The sequence below is a fragment of the Acomys russatus genome, chromosome 16, assembly GCF_903995435.1.
Source record: "Acomys russatus chromosome 16, mAcoRus1.1, whole genome shotgun sequence".
Taxonomy (NCBI): Eukaryota; Metazoa; Chordata; class Mammalia; order Rodentia; family Muridae; genus Acomys; species Acomys russatus.
In genome coordinates, this window is record NC_067152.1 from 36,159,537 (window position 1) to 36,184,124 (window position 24,588).

At 35.6% G+C, this 24,588-nt stretch overlaps 1 protein-coding gene across 1 annotated transcript in view; it reads right to left on the minus strand.

Moving 5' to 3' along the window:
* Positions 1-806: 806 nt before the first annotated feature.
* The window catches only part of Abca5 (ATP binding cassette subfamily A member 5), a 65,205-nt gene continuing 41,423 nt past the window's right edge, over positions 807-24,588 (minus strand). The window contains exons 20-38 of the mRNA XM_051158965.1: positions 23,948-24,075; positions 23,146-23,283; positions 22,220-22,333; positions 19,855-20,025; positions 18,002-18,115; positions 17,503-17,637; positions 16,122-16,196; positions 14,978-15,069; positions 9,041-9,167; positions 8,834-8,951; positions 8,643-8,734; positions 7,631-7,806; positions 6,836-6,911; positions 6,632-6,726; positions 5,640-5,759; positions 4,420-4,569; positions 3,996-4,075; positions 3,025-3,080; positions 807-2,388 (exon numbers count right to left, since the gene is read on the minus strand). Of these exons, the coding sequence (XP_051014922.1) occupies positions 2,281-2,388; positions 3,025-3,080; positions 3,996-4,075; positions 4,420-4,569; positions 5,640-5,759; positions 6,632-6,726; positions 6,836-6,911; positions 7,631-7,806; positions 8,643-8,734; positions 8,834-8,951; positions 9,041-9,167; positions 14,978-15,069; positions 16,122-16,196; positions 17,503-17,637; positions 18,002-18,115; positions 19,855-20,025; positions 22,220-22,333; positions 23,146-23,283; positions 23,948-24,075 (2,165 nt within the window). The 3' untranslated portion in view covers positions 807-2,280. The remainder of the gene's footprint in view (positions 2,389-3,024; positions 3,081-3,995; positions 4,076-4,419; positions 4,570-5,639; positions 5,760-6,631; positions 6,727-6,835; positions 6,912-7,630; positions 7,807-8,642; positions 8,735-8,833; positions 8,952-9,040; positions 9,168-14,977; positions 15,070-16,121; positions 16,197-17,502; positions 17,638-18,001; positions 18,116-19,854; positions 20,026-22,219; positions 22,334-23,145; positions 23,284-23,947; positions 24,076-24,588) is intronic.

Below are 24,588 nucleotides of genomic sequence, written 5' to 3' on the forward strand. Positions count from 1 at the left end.
ACTTGGTATGAGCAATCTGAAAAGCTATATTCAGATGTCTTATCTAAAATGTTTACAAACCTTTGCTTTATACAGAAAAATGAAAGAACTGAATGAACATAACTGATAAGGTGATTAGACAATATAATCTTAACTTTTACTCCCTAAGAAAAATTATGCCTTACATTGATCACACATCAAAAATGTTAACAGAGTGACCACAGCAGTGTGAAAAAGCAGGAGGTGATGACGTATGTTTACCGTCTCTAGGAAACAACTCTGTCTTAGAATGGTCAACTGCTTTTGAAAAAAACAAACAAAAGCTAACCTTTTCAGTAAGTGTCCTAGTAAACTATAAGTTATTTGTTTGTATTTTTAAAGATTTATTTACTTATTATGTATACAGTGTTCTGCCTGTATGTATACCTGCAAGCCAGAAAAGGGCATTAGATCACATTATAGATGGTTATGAGCTGAACTCATGACCTTAGGAAGAGCAGGTGGTGCTCTTAACCTCTGAGCCTTCGCTATTTTTAAGGTTATGTATTCTACAAAAGAAAGGCCCAAGGTGCTTAACTACTAAAAGACAGAGCTTCAAGTTTGCGGCACCACTTAGTAAGGACTTGCTTAGAAAATACACTGTGCTATTTATAATTTATCAGGAAAGATAAAGGTTTCCTCTTAAATATATCTTGACTGTATTGGTCATGCAGTAATCATTAGCTAAGTGTAAGATTCTTAAGAATTCAAAATTATAAGTTGGTATCAGGAGGCAAGCTACTGCCAACAAAATCTTACAAGAACTTACCTGGGGGGGGGGGCGGGTCATAAAATCTAAGCAGACTTTTAGGACTGTTTACTTAGATTAGAGTACCTCTGAGATATGAGACTCAACACCTTTAGGAAAGTGGGCAGAAATTATCAAAGCAATAGAGGAAATTGTCAGCCATATACCACATTGTACTGAGAAAGGAACATTTAAATTAGCTACTAGCACCTAAAATCATAGATATTTCATTAACCAACAAGACTAGAAGTTCATTAAATCTTCCCAATATTAAGTAATTAATAAATTCATTGAAGGTTTTAGTATTTAAAGTAAGCTGGTAGCAAGCCCTTCAGTACTTTATGACTCTGTCATGCAAAAGTCACACCACAACATACATGTTTTTGCAAAGCAACTTTATACAAGAGATTGAAATATAGTATCTATCAACCACCATCATATATTAGTATATATCTGTTCATATGAGTCATATATTGAAATATTTCTAAGATTATATTGTCATATCATTTTTCAACTCTGTCATGAGTGAAACTCTAATTCATATTTCTTAATTTAACACCTGAAAGGAGTTATTATATTCTACCATGCTCTGAGGTGATTACAAACTGCCCTTCTAAGGAAATATATATGTTGATCTACTTAAAACTCAAGAGAGAGAATCAAGTAATAAAATTTAACAATAGAAATGGTTATCCAATAAATTTCTTGTCTATGAATAAAACTAATTGTGCCTTTTGTAAGAAAGGCAATGAAATTTTGTTTGTTTGTTTTTTAATCATCATTGAGTATTTGGAGAAAGGTATAGATTAATTCTCCTACCTCTGTAAACATTTGTCATTGTAGTTTCAAAGAATCAATTACATACTAAAACTCTAGTGATAGTCTTTCTGTAAAGTATGATCCCCAAATCCCATTTGAATTTTAATGTGGGCAAAAGAAATGTAGCTTGAAACATCTAACTACCCATATCTAAAATCACTTGACTAGACTAAGGCTTCGTTTTACTTACTATGATGCATGGCTGCCACCTAGTGGGTGTCACCTCTCAAGTGCTGCACTTTGACATATAACAATTTCTGCTGAGTTTCTTTTATAAATTCTAAAAGAAAAGTTTCCTCATTGCTTTATGTCTCACATATTGGTCTTTTTAGTTAGCACTGTAGAATTATATAATTATTTAAGATATTATAAATTTAAATATTATTCAGAATTATTCTTTCATTATTTCTTCAAATCATAAGTTGAAAAACATTGTTTTTCTGAAAAGTGAAAAAGATGGCATATAGACTATATTCAGTATGCTTCAGGTATCAACATGCAGTTGACAATTACACACAAATTCATTTAAAGGAAAGCAAAACACACAACCACAGCATATAAATTAAGAAGTTTAGGACATTTCCAAGTGTTTTCATGTTTCAATTACTATTCAAGTAATAAACTTTTAAAATCAAAGTTAAAATAAAAAAGACTAAATAAATTCAGTGTCATTCAGTAGAGTGGACAACAAACATTCAAAATACTACTCTGTCTTCCTGCGTTCTTTCCCACCAAAGCGTGCTGTTTAAAGTCCCGCAACTATTGTCTTCTTCCTCTTGTTCTTTGGTGAGTTCTACAAAAACCTAAATAAAAGAAAAAGAAAAAATAAAATAAACTATGCTATAATTGATATAATACCATAACTGAGATATTAACAAGTACCCAGAGATTTGCTGATATTGATACCTACTCCAACAAAGCAAGTTATGTCCATTAGCTACATAGACAAACACATTTAGAGGGTTAATAAATTTGTGGTTAATATTTCAAGTAGTACTGTCATAATTTAAACAATTTCGAGTGTTCTAATATGAAATAACACCACAAGTCTTTTCAACATTCACGAATATGAACAAAAAAATATTCAAAATTAACAAAATAAAACTCACTTGAATTAATTATTCAATAATGTATATATGTGTGTGTGTGTGTATCCATCACACTGTACTCAATGAATGTAAAGAATATAATATGACTTTTCAATTAAAGATGATTTAAAAATAAAACTGAACAAAAAGCAAAGAGGAAGCGAAAGTTGTAACCCCAGTTAGATTTAATTTGTGATGATGAGACCCCTGCCACACACACACACACACATGAAATAAACAGTTTTTTAATTATACAGCCTACAATATCAGTCTCTACAATATAAACCTAAGTAACTGCTAAGAGATACACTTAACTATACCACAATCTTTTCTAATTTAACTTTACTGTACCTGTTCCAGTGTGGCTTGAGAAAAGCTATACTCCTCAATGGCAAACTTGTGTTTTGCTATTAAACACAAAAACAGCATTTTACTTAGTGATATTTTAAGGAATGAAATGCCAATAATTCTAAGGTATCTACTGTTTAAAAACAAAAAATTAAAAAACTTCTGTCAACAAACAGCTCATTCAAAACTAAAGCTGCCTAGACGTGCTATTCCCCACAGCCTTACCTCTTGTCTCTCCCGGCCCACTAGTGACCAGCTGCGCACAGTTAGCACTGAGTGTTGCTTGGCCTGCTTCACCTTCCAAGTTACCCTCCTCTCCTTCCCTCCTGCATCTTCTTCCTCGCTTCTTCTGTTTTCTGTGGCATCAGGTTTCTATCTCCCATTCTCCAAACTCTGCTATGGCCTGTTTTTGATTCTAGATTCTTAAATTTACTTCTCAAGATTGGTCATTGTAAGTTTTCCTATATTCAATTCAAATCCTTTTGCAACCCAATCTAATACCAAATTCTGTTAGTATATTTACTCTTTAAACCGTAAAGAAATTATTACCAAAAAGATAAAAATTTTCATAATTTATAATTAGTCTACGGCTATGGAGATAACATTAGATATAAGTAAACCTTGTCCTATTCAGAATGCCCACAGAGAAAGATAAAAATTCTATATATGTTTCAAATTTTTATGTTTTTGTAAATTATAAATATATGATGACTGAATTTGCATTTTCCCACCTCTTTTTCTCCCCTCAAGTCTTCCTGTGTCTCTCATATTCCCTCTTAAAGTTTTCTTTTTTATTGTTACATATATATGTACTCATAAATATATACATTTATATTTATTTATCTTAGAATAAAAGAACGAAAGATTATAGTTGCTATAACTGTAACACTAACCTGGCTCCCAGTTCTAAACTCTAAATAAAATCCTTTCGTTATCTGAAAACTATTCTACAATACTCTCAAAATACTACTTGCCTTCCTCCAACTTAGCAAAGGACTGTGAGAGGGACTGAACGTCTTCTTTAGGAATTTTATAAGCCAAAATAGAAGAAAAGCTGAAAAACAAAGATAAAATTCAGGAGAACACAAAACTTAGCCACTGTGTTTGTTTGAAACTAAAGCTTAAAACTATTTTTGAGTTCAAATTTAAATCCTAGTAATCTACTTTGATATTAATCTTCCTAAAAACTTGTGCGAAATGACAGGATAACGCCATGTAATTATGACCCTGAAGTAGGCACAAGCCTCTATCCTGACAGCACAGTCCTGTACTGATGACAGTGTGGCATTTCAAAGTAACACAGTCAAGGGCACAGGTAGAAACTAGAACTGAAATACAACCTTGTATGATTTTCACTTACTCTATAAAAAGCATTAAACATATTTAAAAAGTCGTTACCTCTCTTGGCGGCTTGCATTTGGGAAAATATATTGAATTTCTCTTTGAAGGCGGTCTATTTCCAGGTTTTCTATCCAGTCCTTTAGTTTAATTTCCAAAAAGTAGCCTTTTCCAAACTTACTCTTTAGATGTTGCACTGTTCCAATACATCTGAAGTAATATTTAAAAGAAGGATCTAAAATAGCTTGATAGTTTCAATGAAGGAATCTTGTTGATATCTCTACCACATCTTTTTTTTTTTTTTTAAATAAAATGACTCTAGGAATCTTTTACATGTTTAAAAAAAAGTTGCAAATACCATGAGGCAATGCTCATGCACTAGTGTCATTTTCCCCTAATATTTTCTTCTTCTATTCTTACGACAAATTTCTCTAAAGTCAAATAACCTATGTTATACAAGTCTAGCCGAAATTAGGCAAGGGTTTGACTTTGCTAGTTTTCCATTAGTGGCGTTTTTGTTTGAGGATTCTATTCCACGCTGCACGTAGTTGCTACGTCTCTATAGTTTCCAACATTACTACCATTTCTTACTCATTTCTTCTATTTCATAATTTGCAGCTTTAAGAAATCCTGATCAGATGTTTTGTAGAAATGTTCTTCAATTTGTGTGTATTTCCTCATGTTAAAATAGGGTTATGAGTTTTAGACAGAAAACCACATGCAAAGCATGCTTCTTATGTCATATTCAAGGGTGTGCGAGATCCGCTAAGTTGAGATATCTGTAAGCTTTCCAACTGCGAATTTATTGTTTTCTGTTTTTCTTACTCGATTGTCTAGGAGAAACTGGTTATATCCAGCATAAACCTGGGATCTAGAAAGGGTAAGCTTCCTTTGAGGGAACAATATAGACATATATTACTTAGAATCACTGTGTAAGAAAAATTACTACCTCTCTCTCACATTTATTTACTCAATCAACCATTTCTTTATGCAAATATAAACTCAGATATTTATTTTATACTTTGTGTTATGATTCACAACCATGCCTATTATTTTTAAATAGCCTACTAAAACATGCTAATACAGGTAGTTGGACATGTTTTGTAAAACAAACAAAAATCACATATTTCAAAAATCCTAAGAAAACTGATTTTTTAAAAACCAAAGAAATATGTTTTGACATTTCAAATTAATGCATAGTCCTCTAAGCCTTTAAAAGCCCACATTCTCAAATCTACCCTCATCACTTTCTCTGAAAGGTATGCTGCTTAAACATCTACCTTAACTGCCCAGACACCATAATGGCCACTCTGTCACAGACAGCCTCTGCCTCTTCCATGTAATGAGTAGTCAGAAGAGCAGCCTGCTTTTTGTTCTTAAATGCAGTTCGAATGGCTCTCCTATAAAATATAAATAAAATTTAGGCAAGAGGGATACACCTGTTTGCTACTGGAAATAAATAAGTTTCTCAAAATCCAACTATTTGACTAAAACTTACCGAATATCAATTGCTGTTACTATATCCTACCAAACCATGATTTTCACATTCTAACTTACTTTTCCTTCATTTTGAAACTTGACAAATGCAAAGAAACTTCACTATTTCAAAGGTATACATGGAGTTAAAGTGCAATAACCAGGCTTGCATAGCGCTCAGAGGTACAGACCTTGCTTACAATGCACACTTGGTCTCAATCCCTAGCAATAACAAACACAGAGAGAGAGAGAGAGAGAGAGAGAGAGAGAGAGAGAGAGAGAGAGAGAGAGAGAGGAGAAGGAAGAGGAGGAAGAAGAAGAGGAAGAAGAGGAAGAACAGGAGGAGGACGAAGAGAAAGAACAAAAGCATGAATCAAGTATGATAAAATGTGATTTTTATGTTATAAAAAATAGCTGCCTACTCAAAAATTAATATATATTTAAATCAAACCTCATACTTGATAAACAAGAAAATTAAAAACTAAAAATTATTTTACCAACTAATACTTTAAATTACAACATAAATTCAAAACAATATTATGAAAACCATAATTTACTGTTAAGTGACTAAGGAAGAAAATCTTTCAACATCAATTCAGAAAGTAGAATTATTTAATAATCACTTGTGTGTTCATTTCTGTTCTGTAGTATATAAAATCTCATAAACATTTCAACAAAGATATGATAAAAGCTTTAAATACTTAATTACTATTTTATGAAACAAAGATGCACACATTACTAACAGGAAACTATGGGTTATAGTGACTTTAAGCCATGACGTTAGCATCATACTCACCACATGTGCTGTTTGGCTCTGGGATCCATACCTGTGGATGGTTCATCCAGCAGAGTAACCTGAGGATTCCCCAGCATGCTGAGAGCAAAACACAGCTGGATGGAAGACAGGGGAGGTCAGGCTGAGGCTTCGCTCTAAGGGCATCTGCCCAGAGGGCAACAAGTACTGAACTAATAAAATACATGTACTTATTTTAGACAATACCTTTCGCTTGATCCCTGCAGGCAGTTTCTTTATAGTTTTCTGAAGATGTTCTTTCAAATCAAGGGCATTTGTTATTCTGCAAAATAGTCAACATAAAATTAATATTCCTTGATCTGTATTAATATACATAAGTTATGTCTGATCACTTATACTGTTCTCTCTAAAAGTGCCACTTAGGTCATGTCAATTAGGTAAGAAAAAATCTCCAATTTATATAATTTTTAAAAAATTGTCTTGATAAATGATTCAATCACTTCCATATTATATATGGGTACATTCTTCCTATAATTAGAAATAGAAAAAACTGAATCAGGAATGTTAACACATGTATTTAATCCCAGCACTTAAAAGCAGAGGCAGGCAGATTTCTGAGTTCAAGGCTAGCTGGGGCTGTATACTAAGACTGTCTCAAAAAAAATTACAAAGAATCAGAACAAACAGAAATAGAAGAGTTGTCTTTTTTCATAAGTATCATAATTTTGTAAAGAGTAAACGAAAACTTAGGAACATTTCTCTCTGAAAACTATAATCTAAAAAAGAAAAAAAAAGCTTGTTTCAAAATTTTAAAACTTGGCCAGGCCTGGTGGTATATGCCTTTAATCCCAGCATTCAGGAGGCAAAGACAGGTGAATTTTGGTGAGCTCAAGGCCAGCCTGGTCTACAAATCAAGTCTAGGACATACAGGGCTACACAAAGAAAACCCTGTCTCAACAAAACAAAACAAAACAAAAAGCTAAAACTCTGAAATGTCCATTTCCTGCCCTGAGTAGCACAGGCAATCTAAAGACCACTTACCGACTTATTACTTCTTTCACGTCACTTGTGCTCATGCCTTTCACAGCTCCATAAATTTCAAAATGTTCTTGCAGAGTAATATCTGGCCACAGTGGGTTTATCTGAGGGCAGTAACCCATACACTTAACAGCTTCATCTTCTTCACTGGAGTATGAAGTATAATCTCCTAGAAATATCTACAAAAATACAAACCAACTGTTAGTATCTTTGCTTAATTTGTAATGTAAAGGAGATAGTAAATAGATGCACTGAAGCTCCTTCCCTCAGACACAGTAATAGCTGGCCAGGGTTCTATTGTTTTCAAAGGTGTAAGGCCATGCATAGCTAAGTCAGCAATCCATCCAGAAAAGATGGCAATTCTATACTGCTGCGCAGGAAATCAAGCCACAACTATAAGTCTCTTCACCACGGGCTTCATTGAACGGGTATAGCTAACCAATGAGGTAAGTAAAACATATCCTTTTCATTTCTAATATAAGGTATAATTGATATAAGGAACAGTTCAGGTAAAATCTCAACAACAACAACAACAGCAGCAATAACAACAACAGCAAAAGAGTATTCCTGGTAATTCACAGGAGAACAGTATGCCTGTACATCTAGTGTGATGAGAACAAAGGGAAAACAAACAGGAAAGGAGAACAGCATGATGTTGGGGGTTCTACCAACTGGTAAGTGACATGATTACAAGACTAGTTGACAGGGTCAAGACTAACTTTCCTATCTCTAAAAATGAATACAACTGTCTTCTTAAGTGGGTCTATAAATCTACCTTCCATGTAGATAATTATTAAAAGCAAAACTATATATGTCCATGTGTATGTGAAATTTTTACGATGTATATTACTTTCAGATGACCAAAAGATCTTAATCTTATCTTAATCTCATCATTCTATACTAAAAATACTAAACACATAAGTTTGACTATCAAATATAATTTGTCATTAGTGAACTTATCTTAATTAAAAATATAAGTCATATTAAACATAACCAACACTTTTACATTTCATACCTGGCCTGAAGTTGGTTCAATATCCCCAACCAGAATATTAATAATTGTGCTTTTGCCAGCACCATTTGGTCCCAGCAGCCCTAAGATCTCTCCTATAGGATTTAGGAGAAAAAAATATATATATATTAAAGCCAAATTAAAAGTGGAAATTACTCTTCTGGATAACTTACTTAAGAAAAATAAATACTAACCTTTTTTCACACAGAAAGAAATGTATTTAGTTGCTACTTTCGTTGTTTTTCTTGAATGAAGAAATTCTTTCTTGTTATCATATTCTTTATGCAAATTGCATACCATAATGGCTGGCTTCTAACGAATGAAAATGTTTATTATTAATTCTGGAGCCTTGGTAATTTACTATTTCAGACTTAATGACTAAGCAATAATGAGCAAGTTACCTCCTCACAACACTGGCAGCTCATCAGCTCTCTAACTTTCAGTCTTTCAGCTTTGACATCTTCATCTTCATCCTCATTTATTGGTGGGTCTGGGAACTTCTTATTTTTGGATTTTTGTGAGAGGGCCCTAGGTACATACAAATAGTAAGTGGTTAAATAATTAACATATTAAGAAATTTAGTGGTTATGTAATTAAAATATTAAGACTTAGGATTACATAGAGAAAAAGGTTTTAAAAGAACATCAGCAAGAGACCTAATACTGCCTCTGAAAGTAATTTGTAAATGGTATTTTCCTTGATTGTTAGTACTTAAATGACATTATTCAAATTCAACTATTTATTTATTTATTTATTTATTTATTTATTTATTTGCTTTTCAAGACAGGCTTTCTCTGTGTTTAGCCTTGTCTTTCCAGGACTCACTTCATAGACCACGCTGGCCTCAAATCACAGAAATCCGCCTGCCTCTGCCTCCCAGAGTGCTGGGATCGTTGGCATGTGCCATCACAACCAACCATTTATTCCACATTTTATATAATGTTGAATTGTATGCTTAGGGTGTTATTCCACAGGGGATAGAACAGGTTGAAGAGATGTCTCAGTCGAGAAGGATCCAGGGAAAGAGAAGCAGACAGGTACCAGAGGGGGAATGAGGAGAATTGTCATGGGATAGAAAAGAGACATGTAGGCCCAGAGGAGAAGCTCTGAAGTTCCACATGAAAGAACCGGCCCAGATGAGCAACCTTGGCAAGTGTTTTGGTATTATGGATGCGAGGTAGCCAAAACAGAAATTCCTAGAAGCAGATGGCATGGGATGGAGGCTGAGCCATAATGGAAGGTAGCTTAGGAGTTATCTGCTATGCCCCAGGTGATAAGGCTATTCTAAACTATATCAGATGTCTGTGTCTTTATTGATTGTGAAACGGGTTAAATAATACCATCATGATATTGATAAGCCTAATAATAAACATTTATTAGGCCATAGCATTAAACTAACAACAACAAATAGATAAGGCTGAATTCAAAATCCAAAGGAATACTTGATTTAATGACAGAGAAAGTTCTTGGAAAAAAATTTTTGAATAGGAAGACAGGTAAAAAGGTAAATAAAAGTGACATTATAAGAAACAAAAGAACAATAGAAAAGAACAAGGAAGAGGAAGTCAATCAAGGAATTAATTGACTGAGCCTACCAGACAAAGACTCTGCAGATACTATCAGAGCAGAGTTAAGAGGAAAACTCAGACTACACAAGGCATGAATGGGAAGTGTACAACTAAAGACAGAGGCTTGACTATGCAAACAAGCAGGGGTATAATGTAAAGAGTCAAAAGTGGATTTATACTTGAATAAGATTGTTAGGTCCTTTTATGTATGAAATCTTTCCTCAATTAGGATCTGAAGGAAGGGGCTGGAAAGGTGGCTTCTTTTGTAAAGTGTTTGCCATATAAGGTGAGGAGCTGAGTCTGGATCCTTAGCATGTTTTGGAGTTGTTTTGTTTTGTTTTTTCGAGACAGGGTTTCTCTGTGTAGCCTTGATTATCCTGGACTCGCTTTGTAGACCAGGCTGACCTCGAACTCACAGCGACCCACCTGCCTCTGCCTCCCGAGTGCTGGGATTAAAGGAGTGCACCACCACCACCCGGCATCATGTATTTTAAAAGATGGGTGTGGAAGCACAAGTCTCAGTGCTGGGTGACTGGAGCTAGAGAGAGAGAGAGACTGAGGAAGACAGCAACCCTCCGGCCTTCTGCACATGAACATACACATGATTACACACATGCATACACCACAGCACAAAACCACACATACACAATTCAGAAGGATGATACAGAAACAGAAAAGGAAAAGGACAGAGGAACATTCTTAAGTACGTGGAATACATAATTCATAACAGAAAGTCATCTTTTCTTCTGGGACAGGGAAAAGACTGAAATATTGGTGAATGTGAATAATTTTGTAGATATTAATTTAGCAACTCAGTGTAGAAGACATGAGGTCCTTGTGTTCACAGATAAGCCCTAGGGAAACCAGGAACGCTAAGCACACAGGTTTCTCTCTTCAAAAAAAGAGATGTGTACCTGTTTTCTACCAGAAGACTGGGAGTGGATGTCGGTAACGGCCTGATGATCTGCGCTATCTGCAGGAGCAGGCCACACCAAAACCTACCCACCCTCACCCCCACCTGACCATATGTTTGTAATACCAGAATCTTCCTCTGTAGACCTTTATCTTGACCACTGTTTCTCAGTCAACAGAACCCATCCTTAGGGGAGATGTCACATGTGCTTACTTTGTAGCTCTGTAAGACCTGACCCTCCTTAGGCCCTTAAGCTAAAGAACCCACCTTTAGGGAAGAGATCACATGTACTTTGCAAAAGAATTTCAATGTAGTCTATCCTTAAGCTTTATTGTTACTCTGCCAGCTGCGGCATTTACAGAGACTCCCACAATTAAGTACTATCTTTTCAGAGATAAATAGCAAAATTTCACTGAGAAGCAGTATGCAAGGTGATTTGGGGAATTTTAAGATTACAAAGAAAGTTTGGAGTAAATATTAAAACTAACAAGAAAGTATTAACTAGGAAAATGTTATAGGCTACCAAACAGGATCAAAACAGTTGATTTTGTATACTAAAAATATACTATCAAGTTGGCTTATGTTATTTTTATTAAGAAAAATATAATTTTAGCAGGTAGGGCAAAGACATGTGCAGCTGTGATTAATGAAAGTGGCAAACCATACCTATCAAGTAAGCAGTATCAAGGAGGGGAAAAACTAAGAACAGGGACGACCTGACACACAGGTAAAAGAGGAGAAGCTCCAGGATATGGAATCATTCAAAGTCCAACAGCACTAATAAATAGGAAGTAGAAATATGGAAAATTACAGGTAAAATCTGACACTGACACTTATGCTGCTACAGGTGTGAGTAAAAATTCTATCACTCCGCACAAAAGTAAACGTCAAGTGGACTGAAGGCCTCAATGTGAAACCTGAACTGCTAAAACCGCTGGGAGAAGTATATACAGTACCCTACAAAGTTTAGGTGTAGAAAATGAGTTTCTAAATAAGACTCCATCTACCCAGGAACTAAAGCTAACAACTGATTACTGAGACCTCATAAAACCAAAAAGCTTCTATGCAGATAGGGAAACAACCAATCAAGTGAAGAAAAAGACCCACAGAACGGAGGAGAATCTTTGGCAGATATACATCTGACAGAAGATTGACATCTAAAATATATAAAGAAGTAAAAACAAAAAGCATGGACACAAATGATTACATTAAAATGGAGTAGGGGTCTAAAGAGACACTTTATGCTTAAGAAATCCTCAAAAAGTATTCATCCTTAGCAATTAGGAAAACACAAATTAAAACTGAGATTTCATCTTAGCCCAGTCAGAATGGCTAAGGTTAACAAACCAGACAACAGCAGTGCTTGCATGGGTGTGAGGAAAGGCGGACCTGCATTCATGATTAGCAGGAATGCAAACGGTGCAACCACTTTGGAAATAAGTATGGAGAATTGTCAAAAGGCTCAACGTAAACCTACCACGGCTTCTTGGCATGTGAGCAAAGGACTCAGCATCCGACTCCACAGATAGCTGCTAAGTAACGCTCATTGGTGCCCTAAGCACGGATAAACAGAAACAGCCCACATGTCCTTCAACAGATGAATGGATAACGAAAATGCGGCACATATATATATATATATATACACTATCTGATACAACACAGCTATAAAGAAAAATGAGATCTGTAGGTAAATGAATGGAACTGGGAAAGATCTGCTAAAGTGAGGTAACACTAGGAAGACAGGTCTCAAATGTTCTCTGCCTTCTGTAGTTCCCAGCTCCAAATCTTCACAAACCACCACAGAAATCCACAAACTAAAAATGCAGAAAACATGAGATCGTGTGTGGTGCTCACTCCCAGTTAGCATGTCTACAATATAAGTTCTGCACTTAAGGCCCAGGGACAGTGTGGAAGACGGAACAGAAAGACTGTAAGAGCAGAGGAACCTGACGTTTGCTGTGAGACTGTGTCTCCTGAAAAATTTCAGAGGCTGCACTCACGAAGTCTCATCAAGACAGATGTCTGAACGAGACCTGTACAACACTGACACCAATGGACATGCTAACAGAGAAAAGAGAAAGCTGGCGGGGCTCAAGAATGCCCCCACTGGCTTTTCAATACCTAGTGGCCGTCCCTGAGAATTATACATACAGATAACATTATCAGGTGTTATAAATATATAGACATATGGTTATATTGTGTTATAGGTTATATTATACAATTATGTTTCTATATTTGGTTATATATGCATAAATAAACAATCATTAAAGGAGAGAGAGAGAGCAACAGCGGATGCATGACAGAGAATGGAGGGAGGAAAGGGGAAATGATATAATTATAATTTCAAAAAATAAAGGAAATATAAAATTGAAAGCATGCTGGTAGCATGGCTCTGATGTAAGTTAAGTGGGTGAAGTAGGATAGAAAATCATTAAGTTGTTTGGAGAATCAGAAAACAGAAGAGTTGAGGTATTAGAGAGACTATTTCTGTGGATACAGGATTCTTCTCCACAGATCCCAGCAGAAATAGTGAGCAGAGGAGTTAAGGAGAGCCAGACCTCAGCTCTTTGGTACAGAGGGGGATCCAGTGCTTAGTAAGCATCTCACACTCATCTACACTGCCCAGTGGGATATACATGAGAACTATAGAAGCTAGTAAGCATTACACATGATTATCTAAAGTGTCCACTGTTTTATACACATTAATGCTCAGCCAGTCCATGAATGGGAGAGTTATAGAAGGGAAGCTGTAGACTAGGTTATTACCAATCTTCATGTTTCACTAATTAATAACTCTTTTAGTTTAAAATAACCAGTGAAGATACGTAAGTTTGGAGAAAATACCTGCAATTCACATATCCATATACAAAATACATAACAAATTACAACTCAATAATATAACTACAATGGGACCAATTTTTAAAATGTTAATACAAGTGTAATAGAAAATTGGCATTTCTCTTAGAGGACTTTAAAGTGAAAACAAGCATATGAAAAAGTGATTACAATGGTATTTGTCAAAATAAAAATTTGAAAATTTAATGAGTTACTGCTACAGGATAAATGAGGAACCGTCTAAAATCATGCCAACTATAAGACTGTATGTGCTACAGAAGAATTTGCTATTCAAATGCTAACCACTGGGCCAATGAGATGGCTCAGCACAAACACGTGTCTGCTGCCAAGCCTGATGACCTAAATTCAATCCCTAAGACCCACATGGTAGAGAGAGAGAACAGTTTCTATTAGCTGTCCTCTGAGTGCCACATGCACTCTGTGGCTTATACATACTCACACACAAAAAGTACATACACACACAAAATAAATACGATGTAATAAAGAGAAAATGAATAATTCAAATCCTAACAATCTGAATTAACATTAATGTGCCAGATACAGTAAAAAGCATGTAATATACAACTTAAAGAACTTAACAGAACCACTCTTTAGTGGCTTAAGTTTCAAATCAAATTTCATTACTTCTTTTCTTAAAAAAATATTTATATACATTATATATCCAGAATGAACATACAGTCAATGTGTGAAGGACACAACACATTAATGCTTATTTTGCAAAAAGAGGAAAAGATATTACACTGAACATAAGGACAAAGCCAAAAATGACCATATGCTAAATAAAACTCCAGTAGTATGCAGGATTCAGAACATGCAAACTTCATGAATACAGGAGATTAGTGGCCGCACAGGCCAGAGGCATGGGATGGAATGTAGGAAAGTGCCTGCTGATACAGTTACTTGTGAGTTCTGGACTTTTTTATGTTGATATTTAAAATTATGGTACACGGTTATGTAAATTTATCAAGACTGTAATATTTAGATTAAAAAAATTAACCAACCGGAAAAATGGATCCTTTCTTATTGACCTGCCTCCATGCTTTCTCTCATAGTGTTGTAACAGGAAAATCCACAGTATACACTGGACGTAGGGCTAAGAAAAGACATGCAACAGCTTATGACTAAATCATCCTTTTTTCCCAAGAGAACCAAGACTACATAGCTTAAGTTCTTTATCACAATAGGATGGGGGAAATCCAACTGTTTTCTGTTTGTCATAATAAAGATAATAAAAAAATATAACTTATCTTGTTTAGTTTCTTGGTGTTGGAGGTTGAACTTGGGGCTTCATATACACAAAGCTTACCTTATTCCAGTCATATATTTTAATACCAACAAAGTATTGTTATTTTCTGTAAATTCTTCATATATTTTCAGCCCCTATAAATTCATTTACTGTCAGTTTTACAAAATGTAATCAAGCATAGAAGCTGGGAATGGTGTCACTGACGTGTAATCTTAGCACTAAGGAAGTTTAGGCAGAAGCATTCCAAGACCAAGGCCAGCCTGAGCTACCCAAGACCCGGCTCACAAACAACAAAAGGATTTGGTCTTCCTCTGAGGAGGCTCATTTTATTAAAATAAAATTAGCAGTGTAGTGTGGAAGTCAGGTATACTGAAATGGGGACAGTTAGAAAATGAAAGATATTACTACAAAAATGCAGAATCACTACATTAACAAACTTAACTCATGGGCTTGTTCTCACAGAACAGGAAAAAACTAAAGATAATTAGAACACAAAGAACCGAGTCTGATCGCCCCGCCTCCACCTACTAAGTGCTGGGATTACAGGAGCGCACCATCACACCCGGTTGTCACTGTGCTAGGGATCAAACCAAGGACTCCATATATGCTAGACAAGCATTCTTAATAACCAAGTTATGTCTTCGGCCCATAAACAGTTCCTTGTTTGTTTGTTTTTTTTAATGTATGTATGCCATGTCTTATGTATGCCCAGTGCCTGTGAAGGCCAGAAGAGAATGTCAGATCCCCTGGAACAGGAGTTACAGATTTAAGCCTGGGAATTGAAACTGGGTCCTCTGGAAGAGCAATCATTGCTCCAACCAATGAGCCATCCTTCCAGCCCCACTAATAATCTTATGAGGACACACAATCACACAAAAATAGTTTTTGTTATTTCTTACCATTATTACAGCAACTAAAAGTCTATCCCATGGATTGTAGGTATTCTCATTTTTTGGTATATTCTTCCAAGAACCCTAAGACAAAACATTTTTATAATGTATATGTATAAATATTTATATTTAATATATTTTAGTCATAAACATGTGATTTCTGTAAATAAGTTGTTTCTACTAATTAGGTATGTTATATCTAACTTAAAATCTTCCTTGACACAAATATTTCTAGAAGCAAGTATAGGCAAACATATTAAACCAAAGTGGGAAAAAAGAATTACCCAGCAATCATAAAGTATACATTTACTGCTTAATTAATATAACATTTTTATTAACTCTTTGAGAATTTCATACAACGTGGTTTGATCATAATCATCCGCACTCCTCCCAACTACTTAGTTTTTCCTAATAAAATGAAAATGTCTTGAACTATCTATTCAAAAAATTAATCTGATATTTTCCTTAATGTTTTTCTGGGTGGGGGAATCTCTTACACTTAATTCTCTCTCATCACTTTATAGTATAATACATTACTTAATCCTTGAGGAACTCCTAAAAATAAAACTAACTGAAACCAGAACATACATCTAATTATGCATATCAAATTGAGCATAAGAAAGCAGGTAGTGTTGGTTAGGGGTTAAGATGTTTTGAGGTCAAGATAGATGTTTTAAGTTAATAGAGATGAGATATGTTAGATATTGATCTTCATTCAGAAATTTAGACCCAACAAGAGAGTAAAGATGCTTACTTCAAGCTTACCAAATACAAATTGCCAAATCACTATGAATGTAACATTTATATAATTTTCTGATTGTCTCATGATTGTTTCTGCTGTATGTAGTTTATTTTATTCATGTATAATAATATAAATGTATTTGTTGAAAAAGAAACATTAAAAAAAAGAAACCAGGTAGTGATGTAGTTTTTTTCCTTTAACAAGTTGAAGTCATACTTGAAAAGAGCTGTTATTTTATTTTATTTTATTTTATTTTTAAAGATGACTAATTTGAATGGTGCTATAACAACGCCTTCAGAAGTGCTTTTTTATTTAAAAAAAAAAATAACTAATTTATTATTATACAGTGCTGTGGCCTGCATATACAGGCCAGAAGAGGGCATTAGATCACATTCTAGATAGTTGTGAGCCACCATGTAGTTGCTGGGTATTGAAACTCAGGACCTCTAGAAGAGCAGTCAGTGCTCTTAACCTCTGAGCCAACCTATCAGCCCAGAGCTGTTATTTAAGTCCCTGTACCTATTATATAATCAAGCAGCAGCAGTTATTCTTATATTTGTTACTGTTTTCAAGTACAAGATCCAAGATAAAAACGATTAAGGAATGTATACTTAGAATGTAAATTTCTAAAACATCTACTAGACATACCTTTATGAAAGAAATCAGGCAACCCAGGAGTGGGTAGATTGGAATGGTTATGCAGAAGGTGTAATGAAAAACAGCTGTAACTGCATATCCCAAAAAGAACGTTATTTCAGTGACTGCGACACAAGCTAATGCTGTCTAAAGGAAAAAACAAAGAAAACAGGTGACAGAGTATTTTAAAATCTCATATAAATTTATTTACAAATTATGCCTCAGCATCAACTAGGCTTTTGATCCTAAAATAAACCACGAAGGCAGAGATGATACTAAGCCAGGGAACATCAACATATTGACATCTGTTGTTAACTGTCAACACTGCGAGTGGCATCCCTTGGAGCAGATGAGGTAGAAGATAAATGCGCCCACAGGAAAACACTGCTATCTCTCCACACACTCTTTACTTACAGAAGATATATTACACCCTTGGGACTACCACCAAAGCATGCCTGACTTCTACACAGGCTGACTTGAAAACCTGAAATAATATATAAGTGTGACTTACCACAGAATAGATAAATGACCAAAATTCCTTGGTATTTACAATTTTCTTAAAGGTGAAAGAAGCAACATACGTGAACAGAATAACTGATGGCACATAACCAATAAGGCAAAAAACCTGTAAATCAGAAAATGCATGTTTCTACAAAAATATGAACAGCTTATAACAATCTAAAATATCATATAATATTAAGTAACTTTTATTTCTCAAATTTCATTCTTCAACAAATCATCCCAAAGAGACAGGTGTGGTGGCAGAGGAAGGTGGAGCGATGTGAGTTCAAGGCCAGCCGGGTCTACAAAGTGAGTCTAGGACAGCCAAGGCTACACAGAGAAACCCTGTCTCAGAAAAACGAAAAACAAGAACAACAACAAAACCAAACAAAAACAAAAAACAAATTATCCCAAAAACTGTCATTGTGGTTATTTGAACAGTTATATTCCACAACCCTATTAAGCCAATAAAAATCATGTTTTTAATATGCTGTTTATACATCTGAGTAATTTAAGATGAACATTATTTATAATTTTTATACCAAGTAAAATGCTCTCATTATTTTAGTATTAAAATCAATTATAGCTAGTTACAACTATCTATCTCTCAAATACTAGCAACCATTCTTTATATTTTTAGATGTCTTTATTAGTATATGAAGTGCTTTGTCTGCTTGTATGTTGTGTACCATGTGCGTGACTAGTGTCCATGAAGGTCAGAAGAGGGTCCAATCCCTTTGAATTGGAGTTATGGATGGTTGCGAGCCACCATGCCGGTGTTGGAAACTGACTCCAAGTCCTCTGCAATAATAACTAAGTCCTCTTAATTGCTGGGCCACCTCTCCAGTACTTAGGAACCATTTTAAGATATCATACCCAAGTCAACATTTTGTTTTAGTTAGGTTTTGTTTTGTTGTTTTGAGATAAGGCCTCACAAAGTAGTCTTGGCCAGCCTGGAACTCACCCTGTAGACCATGTGGCCTTAAATTCAGAGAGATATGTCTGCCTCTACCTCTGCCTGCCAAGTGCTGGGACTAAAGGTAAACACTACCACATTTGGCTTTAAAATAACTTCTAATAGTATTTTACAGGGTAGAAGTTAGTAAGTCAAATCCACGTGATCTCAAGCAAAACAATGTTTGCATTTAGTGTCCTCATATGTGGCTCTGTGTCGTTTTGCTTTTTTTTTCTACTAAAAATCACTTAACAAAACAGACTCTTAATTAGACAGTTCCACAGATCACTAAGGTCAGTTATTCATTTCTTTCTCATTTTCAGCCAAACTTGGGAAAGGAGTCTCTTTGCCAGGGCTTGAGAGATGGCTCACTGGTGAAGAACCAGGCAACCTTGAGACTTGAGTTAGCATTCCAGTACCCTCATAACAGCCAGGGGCAGTGCACATGCTGGGAACTCTAGCTCTGAGGGATGTAGTACCCAGTATCATGTCTGCCTACACTGTCTTACACACACACACATAAACACACACACAAAAACACACATGAATTAGATCAAGTCTTTTACAAAAACTAGTTCCTTTTTTGTAGTATGTTTAGGTGTGAGAACAGGGAGGGATGACTATATTTAGGTGCGTGGTGCAAGCAAACGGTCTACTTCAAAGACCACAACAGCTTCAAGGATTTATTTTTAAATGGTGACTTGCTTTTTGTTATATAAAAATAAATATAAACTTTTAATAAAAACTGAATTAAATGTACCATATACAATAAAACCATTTGCATCTTTTTGTTTTAAAAAGCTAAACCACATGTTATTCAACCTACAACTGTCATATATTCATATGTAAATAGATTTTAAGAAATACTTAACTATACTTAACCATGAGCACAAGTGATGCTAACTTACCACAGCAAGAAATTTTACAGGATAAAAATAGAGTCCATGATGAAATGCAAATAAACTCCCCAGCATCAAAGTCAGAACAACAAAAAACAAGGGAATGTCCACGACAGCTTGTCCAATCCAATAGGCTGATGGCAAAAGGCCTGAAAGTTTAAGCTGAGTATAAGCTTTGATCTAAAAAAGGAAAGAAAAACTATTAAAATCTTAAAATATTTTACCAATAAAAAGCAACTAAATTATCATAGAACTTTTCATTTTAGCCAACAAAACAACAACAACCAAAAAAAAGTAACTTTCCATACATTCATTTTAGCCTTCATAAGTTCATTTATGAGATTCCACAATTTCAACAAAATGGTTAAGAATCAAAATATAATAATACAAAAAACAACATAGAAATGGTGAGTATGCCAGCGAGCAGCCAAATATGTCCATATGAAACTATGCAGAGGGCCCAGGGGTCCCGCTCAAACTAAGGCACCAGCCAAGGACAATACAGGAGGTAAACTTTAAACCCCTTCCCAGATCTAGCCAATGGTCAGAATATTCTCCACAGTTGAGTGGAGAGTGTGATATGACTTTCTCACGTACTCTGGTGCCTCACATTTGACCATGTCCCCTGGAGGGGGAGACCTGGTGGCACTCAGAGGAAGGACAGCTGGTAGCCAAGAAGAGACTTGATACCCTATGAGAATATACAGGGGGAGGTAAATCCCCCTCAGGAACAGTCAAGGGGAGGGGAATAATGGGAAAATGGGGGGGGAGGAATGGGAGGATACAAGGGATGGGATAAACACTGAGATGTAACAAGAATAAATTAATAAAAAATAAAAATAAAAAATAAAAATAAATTTAAAAAAAGAAACTATGCAGAAATAAATGAAGATATGTTTAAATGGATTCTCATGCTCAAAATCTATCTTTAATAAGAACACAAAAACTGCCTAATATCCTCTGGGTGTACACAGAACTTCAGATTCGGTGTGAAAGTTTGTGCAAAGAAAATACAATTGTAAAAATTTTAAATACTTTTAAAATAAATTGCATAGTATGTAAGTGCATGGTTTTCCTACTGGTATTAATACTTAAATAATCAGTTTTCCTTCTCATGCTCTCATTATTTATTTTTTGTAAGAATCTTTCCTAAGCCCTGATACCTAACAATACTATTCATTTGATTTGTACCATTTCTAAAACTTTCTCCTCATATTAATTAAGAGTATTAGATCAAAGAGCAGAAGATAGAGTGGAAAATGGGAAACAAGAAATCAAAGATTGGCTAAGAGGAGGAAGCGGGGCGCCTAGAGCCATGACTCAGAAGTTAAGATCAGAGGTCCAAGGTCTGATTCCCAACACCCATATGATTGATGCCTCACAACCATCTGTAACGCCATTCTCAGAGAAGGTGATGTCCTCTTTTTGCCTCTGTACTACAAGCAGGCAGCACACAAACACACAAGTAAACACTAGTTCATGCAATCACCTACATGCAAACATTCATAGGAACTGTATTTGTAGGCAAGTCAGGAGCAAACCAGTAAGCAGCTTTCCTCACTGATTTCCCCTTCAGCTCCCGCCTTTGTTGCCTTGGCTTTGCTTAATTCAGTAGTGGCCTGCTCCCTTTCCTCCCTGCCCCAAGCTGATTTTGGTCATGGTGTTTTACCATAGCAACAGAAGCCTAACCAAGACACTCTCCAAATTGCATATCCTTATAGTTTTCTAAGAAACAAACAGATTATTTTATATAACCCCTCTTACTAGCAGCAATCAATAGCTGTATCTTTCTTATTCCTCTAAGATATTTATTTATTCATGTGTCTGTGTATATGTATGAGTTTATGGCACCATTAGGCATGCAGGGAACAATGGAGGGCAGAAGAGGATACAGAACCCCCTGGATCTAGAGACACAGGCAGTTGTGAGCTGCCATGTGGATGCTCAGAACTGAACCAGAGTCCTCTGCAAGAAAAGCAAGTGCTCTTAATTGCTGAGGAATCTCTCCAGCCTCTATTTATATTTTTTAGCTAACCTAAAAAAACATTTTTTTGCCAGGCATGGTGGCACACACCTTTAATCCCAGCCCTTGGGAAGCAGAGGTAGGCAGATCGCTGTGAGTTCGAGGTCAGCCTGGTCTACAAAGCGAGTCCAGGACAGCCAAGGCTACACAGAGAAACCCTGTCTTGAAAAAAAAATATTTTTTTTTTTTTTTACATTTACTTATGTGTGTCCATGTGTGCACGGCACATGTGGATATCAGGACATTTGAAGAACTGTTCTTTCTTTCCACCATGCAGGTTCCAAGGATTAAAATCAAGTCCTCAGCTTGGCAAAACATGATTCCTGTAATATTTTTATCTGACCAAATTACCTTATGATTCTCTGCATTTTCCATGGCAAAGTAAGGTGGCATTGCAGTAACAATGATTCCTAGCAAGGCTGCTTGAAAGTATAGCTCCACTTTAAAAACTATGTCAGTAATTTCCTGAAAGACAAATAGTACAAAATAGAAAATGAATCTAAGAATCACTTTAGAATACCTTAGAATATCTCTAACAGAAGACATTGTGCTATCTACAACAGAAGTGCTGAACTATACTACCAACTCTGCTGCTGATTAATATGTGCAATGCGCAATTAGCATATCCACCAGCGGCCAGGTGCAATGATAAGAAATACCTAAGAATGATGGAACCAGTAAGTAGTTAAAATCCAAATGCAGATTACCTGAGACTAAGGTTGCTTTTGATATATTCCTACCCTCAGAGGGCCCGGTTCTCTATCCTTGCTTTACCCTACCCTTCATGCTCGAGACCAAACCCAGGGCCTTGCACCTGCTACATCAGCATTCTAAGAGTAAACCCTGGCCTCGGTTCTACCTTTTGGTATGTAAGATGGCACACTTACAAAACAGAGAAGGCACTCAGCATTAGAATGGAATCCAAACGATCCATATGTCCACTGAGCACCCTGGCCCTGGTTACTTTTTCATTGGAAGGTACAGAAATAGTACATCACTGTCTTATTGTCCTTGCCCTTCAACATTTTGCTACTTAAGAGCAAAAACAGTTGTCTAGGTGACTTCTCAAGATTTCTTCTAAATCTCAGTAACTAGATTACACACACACACACACACACACACTATTAAACAATTTTCATTTTTTTGGTCTACAATTAATATATCATTGTTTCACAAACCTATCAGAGCAAACTAATCCTGGAGATTCCTAAACTCCCCACCTCCACTTTTAATATTAAGAGATTTCCCCAGATGAATCTGTGTGTGTGTTTGCTTACTTGAATGAATGGGGTGCTCCAGATCTGGATCATTTCCGTCACATTTAAGTGATAAAGATAGAAATTGCTAACGATGTTCACCATCACTGGTAGAGAATAAACCATAGAGCTGTTAAAAACAGCTGTGAAAACATAGTCCTACAATTTAAAAAGAGGCATTATTACATACTTTACACAAGTGCACTGATATTGCTAAGGACCACAGTTTTCTTACTAACTAACCTTACTAGATTAAATATTTTAATTAATTAGAGGTGGAGACAATGAAAAACAGCTTTAATTTCCTCACTGAACTACTTTAAATCTGTTTTATCATCTCGAATCTCAGTTATTTACATTGGAACCATTAAGGAGAGACTTAGGTGTTTGTTTGTTTGTCTTTAAACAGAGTTTCACATTGTAGCCCCAGCTGGCCTCAGACTTTCTATGTAGACCAGGGTGGCCTTGAACGCAAAAAAATCTGCCTGCTGGTTTCTCCCAAGTGTTGGGATTAAAGGTATGCCTGGATCTTGAAAAAAAAGAAAAAGAAAAGAAAGAAAGAAAAACGGCTTTAGCAAGTGATAGGAAAAACAATGACAGCTAAAGATAGCCTGGTTTAAAATATACAGATATTTTAAACAGAAATATAATGTGAAAATAAAATATAATAAATTTACTGGTCACTTACCAGGGAATAAAAGCTATCACAAACCAACATAATTATTTCTAAAAATAGGCTCTAGCTCATAACTAAATTGATTTTAGAGCAACTGTCTTAGTACTTTATCGCTCTGAGACGAGTACTCAAATATAGTGCTCTTACCTTTTCTGATCGCCCCACATTTAAGGCTGCACTATGGGGAGCAGCAGATACATAGTCACTGTCATTAAACATCGTCACCATTATGTTCTGGTGTGTGAAAAAGTTAATAAGATCATTGATATCTGAGTCTGGTATTAGAAAATAAAAACAATAAAAATCAGTTTAAGTAAGAAACAGTCAGAGACTTGTAATAACATTAGATGTTTTCTCTTCAGCCCAGCCATCATTAAGAGCATTGGCTCTGTAGCCCAGTTGGCCACGAGTCAAATTCAAGTTGTTCCACTTACACTGACTGTCCTTTAAGCAAGTAACAATGACATTCCAGATATTAGTTTCTTTCTCTGTCTGGGAGGAGTAAGTATAACTACCTTATAAGTACAGTTGTCATGATAATTAAATAACTGAATACACATGTAAGGCTTTGAACAGAACATGGCACACAGTAATTGTGTACATTTTACCTGCTGTCTACAGAAATATTATTAACAGTCGAAAGTTACCATAAAATTTTATTAAAAAGTAAAAATAATCTATTTGGTAATTTTTTAAGACTATATACGTGTGTGTGTGTGTGCGCGTGTGTGCGCGCGCACAGTGCGCGCTTTATCCGCATGCACGCCTGCATGCCAGAACAGACCACC